Below are 4,414 nucleotides of genomic sequence, written 5' to 3'. Positions count from 1 at the left end.
CGTGGGGCTGCGGGTGCCGAGTGCCCGGCTGCAGCGCGGGCAGCGCCGTCCTCAGGTGAATTATTCATGTTGTACAACAGCCCTGCGCTGCAGAGAGCGCCTGCACTCGCTGCCACGGAGAGGAAACAGCCGCCTCAAAGTGCCTGGCACGTGTCAAAGCCATCCTTGGGCTGCTCGCCCCACGCTGAGCGCTTGTGCTCCAACTTGTCACAGCTCTTTCTGGATGGGGAGGAAAAATGCACCTCAGATCCCTTTTAGGGGAACCCATTTGCAGGAGAAGGGGCTGGATTCCTTGGCACCATCACAGCTGTGGTGGTGCAGGAGGCAGTGGGTAGAGCTGGGGCTGGAGAGGCAGCAGCGAGGGGTGGGAAGGAGCTGGAAGGTGCCAGAGCGCTGTGGCAGTGACGCCAGGGAGATGCTATCACACAGAGCCCAGAGCACGGATCTGGGGAAAGGATTTTCTGCAGGCGGAGCGACGAGGAGTGATGAAACCAGCTTGGACAGAGCATGCCGCATCTGCAAGTTGTTCCACTGATGTACAGCTTTAATTAGGAGGCGGCAGCTAACGAAGGACCCGTTATTTATTTATGTAGTGCAGGAGCGACAAAAGCCCTGGCAGGGAGGAGCAAGGCCAGCCTAGGGGGGAGGGCTGGGGGTTCTGCAGGGGATGGAGCAGGGAGAGGTGCACAGGAGGGAGTGTGGGATGGGACAAGGGACCACAGCAGGGAGAGCATCATTTTGAGACAGGAACAGCCACCTGCAGAGTGCTCATGGCCACAGGAGAGAAGAGGGGAAACTGGGGGGGCTGCTGTGCTGGACTTGAGTGGGCTCCTCACCTTGGTGGAGTCTGATTCACTCCATGCTGCTTGCTAGGTATCCTTTCAGATGTGCTGGAGCCTTTCCAGATGTGCTGGAGCCCTCCCCAAGAACTACTTGAGCACTCAGAGGGCACTTGGAACACCCCACAGGGAGGGTCCCCCTGTGCCAGCTCCCAGCACTTTCTGTCAATGTCCCCGTGCTGGGGGAGCACTGAGGGGGACAGGAGGGACACAGCAACACGGGGCCAAGTGGGAGCAGAGCTCCAGCAAGTGCCATGCTCCAGGGAATGGGCAGAGGCAGCTGCCTGTGCCCGAGGCAGTCAGTACTTTGCTGAACCTCGGAGCAGAGTCACCCACGCTTAAAGGTCAGCGGCGGCGTGAAATGGAAGTCGCCTTATTCTCATTTTAAGCATGTCCCTGCCATAAAAGCAGTGTTTGAATAACAAAGAGCAGCAGCAGCACTCGGGTCACCGTGGGGGGAAGAGCCTCCAGACCCCCCGAACCCCCAGCCCCTGCCGGCTGCAGGAATGGCTGTGCCCAGACATGACCCCAGTCCCATGGGAATGGTGTCCCTGTGCTGGGACCACCGAGGAGGGCACCAACCCCCCCACTGGGATTCCCTAGTCTCTAGGAAAGGCTGAAATTTTTCTTATTCTCCTCTCCCAAGGGGTTTTGAAGTCTCCATCCTCTACCTGTCCATCCCTCCACTTGCATTTCTTCCCTGCCCCATTGGGCTGGGATCAGCTCTGGATTAAAGTTCCTGGGGCTCAGGATGCGCCAGCAGCAGCACCAGAGCCTGGCTGCTCAGCTGGGGCAGGGCTGCACCTGAGCTCAGTGACATCCTTCAGAACAGGTCACGCCTCTTTGCCCAAGGATCAAAACTGGAGGAGAAGGGTGAGGGGAAAAAAACAAAACAACCTAGAAAGACTTCGGTTGCCCCCAACTACTCTGACTGTCACTCTCCTGCCTCCTTCCCCACTTCCAGCCACCCTCCTCCTCTCCAGAACAAGTATTCAATCTTTTTTGTCTTGGCAAATAGCTTTTAAGTTCCTCCCACTCCCTCTAATTTATATTATTTTAATTATTGAATAGCCCTCTCACTCGTCGCCTGGAACATTAACACGTTTTTAAAAAAAAAGGGACCCAGAAAAATCAAACTCCATCAGCGATCTGGTTCTTCCGTCTTCACTTAACAGCTTCCAGCCCTCCCAGGAGGGGACCCAGCTCTCAGCATGCTGGGCTGGCAGAGGAAGAGGAGGGGAAAGACAGAGGGGGAAACAGCACCAATCCTGCAGAACACAGGGGTTTCAGGGTGCTGGGAGAAAGCCAAGATGGGATGGGGCCCCCATTGCCACTGGAGGTGCAGAATATCCACATTTCTCCCTCATTTCTGCGAGGGACCCTTGTTCACACACTCTGCAGCCCAGGGATGTGGTTGTGGATAAATAAATGTACAGCAAGGGGGAAAGGAATTAGCAACTCCTCGGCAGTGCTGCGGCTGGCACAGAGCAAGAGGAAGAGCCCTACTCATCCAACACAGCCTGAGCACCCCTGGGGCTGGTGGCACAGGGGAAATGTCCCCAGCCTGGCTGATGTCCCCTTGGACTGGAGCAGAGCAGCCCCAGCTGTCCCCTGCCATCGGCCATCGCTGCCTTCAGCCCTCTGGCTCAGGTGGGATTTACATTTTGGGGTATAACCCACACCCCTGAAGGAGCATCCCCCAGAACCAGCACCAAACCCACCCTCAGCCCACCTCCCATCCAGCCCCCGCCACGGGGTGGGAGCACCAGCGCCATGAAGCCGGGGGAGATGAGACAAAAATCCTCCTGCTCCGAGTGTCGTCACTGGAGAAGGGATGGAGGAAGGGATCCCCAGGGACCCGGGGGAGGCAGGAGAAGCATTTTAACAGCACCAGCTCTGCCTCCCCCCAGCTGTGGAGGAAGAGGCACACGTGGAGAAAAGCTGCCAAAGCACCTGCAGGGGTTTTGCCGAGGGGTTCCCTTCACCTACCTTGAAGAGCCGCAGGATGTTGGCCACCATGATGGACACGGAGCTGCCCGAGGCGCCGATGACGCCGACCACCCGCTCCGGCTTGGTGATGATGGGGGGTCCCCCGCTGACACAGCGCACCTCGGTGCTGTCCTTCTCGATGAGGGCCTGCACGAAGGTCAGCGACTGCTCCAGGGCGTGCGTGTCCCGCGAGCACGTGTCCAGGATGCGGGCGCCCAGCGTGATGTTGGGCAGCAGGTCGGGGTCGTTGTTGATGCGGTCCAGGGCGAAGAGCATGGCCTCCAGGCGATGGATGCCCTTCTCCTTCTTCAGCTCCCCGCAGGCTTTGCCCTCGGCGCCCCGGCCGTGCACAGGGAAGAGCCCCCCGAGCGTGATGTCGCCGTCGATGCGGATGGAGTTCATGTGCGGGTAGCCCTGGCCTTTGGGCTTGGCAGCACCCCCGGGCGCCCACCCCCAGCTCCAGGCACTCAGGAGGAGGCAGAAGGACAAACACTCCATGCAAAAGTGACCCCCACTCATCGCCAAGGCCGTGCTGGGGCAGAGCTCGGGCCGGGAACGCGGCGCTCAGGGGACCGGGCTGGGCTGGGCGGGCGGCATGGCTCCGGAGGGATCCCGCTCCGGCTCCGTCAGCGGCGCCCCACGCTGCTGCCGGCCCAGGGGGAGCAGCGGGAGCACGGGATGCAGGAGGGTGCCGGGGTCTGCATGGCTACACCAGAGAGGGGAGACAGCAGCAGAGCCACGAGCCCATGCAAAGCTTCAGGTCCTTCCTCTGGAGACCTTGGAGGGATGGGGAAAAGGGGAGAGAGAAAATTAGGTGGGAGCAGAAAGACGACATTGGCTGTTCCAGGCTTTCATCAGGGAGATGGTGGAAATAAGCCCCGGGGATTATTGCAAAAAATAGGTTTGGGGCCTTGGGGACACTGCCCCACAGAGCAGCACAAGTCAGTGACCAGCTCAGAGGGGGCCCTGTCCCTTCTTAAGGGAACCAAGAGGGTGTCCCAAGGCAGTGCTCAGAGTGCGGCAAACCCCACACACACCCCCAGCCCTGCTCCCTGCCTATCCTAAAACACCCCTACTTTTTCCCATCTGGTTTTTTCAGTCAACTTCCACAAGCCGTTTGGGGTTGACCCCCACAAACTGAGGTTTGTGGGGGTCTGCATCCTCAGCTAGAGCCAGGCACTCCCAAAACCCCCCAAAGCCCTGCGCTCCTGCCGCTCTCCCTTCAGGCCACTGATTCCTGAACCAGCAGCTGTTTCCGTTATCGACGGCTTCCAGCAGCAGATATCGACAGCACCTGAGCTGTCCCTGCCCCAGCAGCACAGCCCCTGCCTCAGTTTCCCCCCAAGGCAGGCGAGCCCTCATGCCCATCCCCGCCGCCGTCTCCCAGCAGCCGCTGATGGATGCTGAGGGCAGCGCATGATTAATGCAGGCACCAAAAGCAGCGAGGAGCCGAGCAGGCAAATGCATTCCCCAGGCAGGACGAGCAGCAACAGTGAGATCAAGGAAACAGCTTAAATTAATCTCAGCTCAAGCCCAGAGCCGGCACCCAAGCTGGACAGAGTCTCACCAGCCCCAAGGGTGCCCCC

At 59.5% G+C, this 4,414-nt stretch overlaps 1 protein-coding gene across 1 annotated transcript in view; it reads right to left on the bottom strand.

Moving 5' to 3' along the window:
- The window catches only part of GRM4 (glutamate metabotropic receptor 4), a 28,476-nt gene extending 24,871 nt beyond the window's left edge, over positions 1–3,605 (bottom strand). Inside the window, exon 1 of the mRNA XM_014310312.2 lies at positions 2,829–3,605. Within this exon, the coding sequence (XP_014165787.1) occupies positions 2,829–3,347 (519 nt within the window). The 5' untranslated portion in view covers positions 3,348–3,605. The remainder of the gene's footprint in view (positions 1–2,828) is intronic.
- Positions 3,606–4,414: the final 809 nt, after the last annotated feature.

The sequence above is a fragment of the Geospiza fortis genome, unplaced genomic scaffold (genome assembly GCF_000277835.1).
Source record: "Geospiza fortis unplaced genomic scaffold, GeoFor_1.0 scaffold14, whole genome shotgun sequence".
In the NCBI taxonomy this organism is placed as follows: domain Eukaryota; kingdom Metazoa; phylum Chordata; class Aves; order Passeriformes; family Thraupidae; genus Geospiza; species Geospiza fortis.
This window is presented reverse-complemented; position numbering and strand designations above follow the sequence as displayed.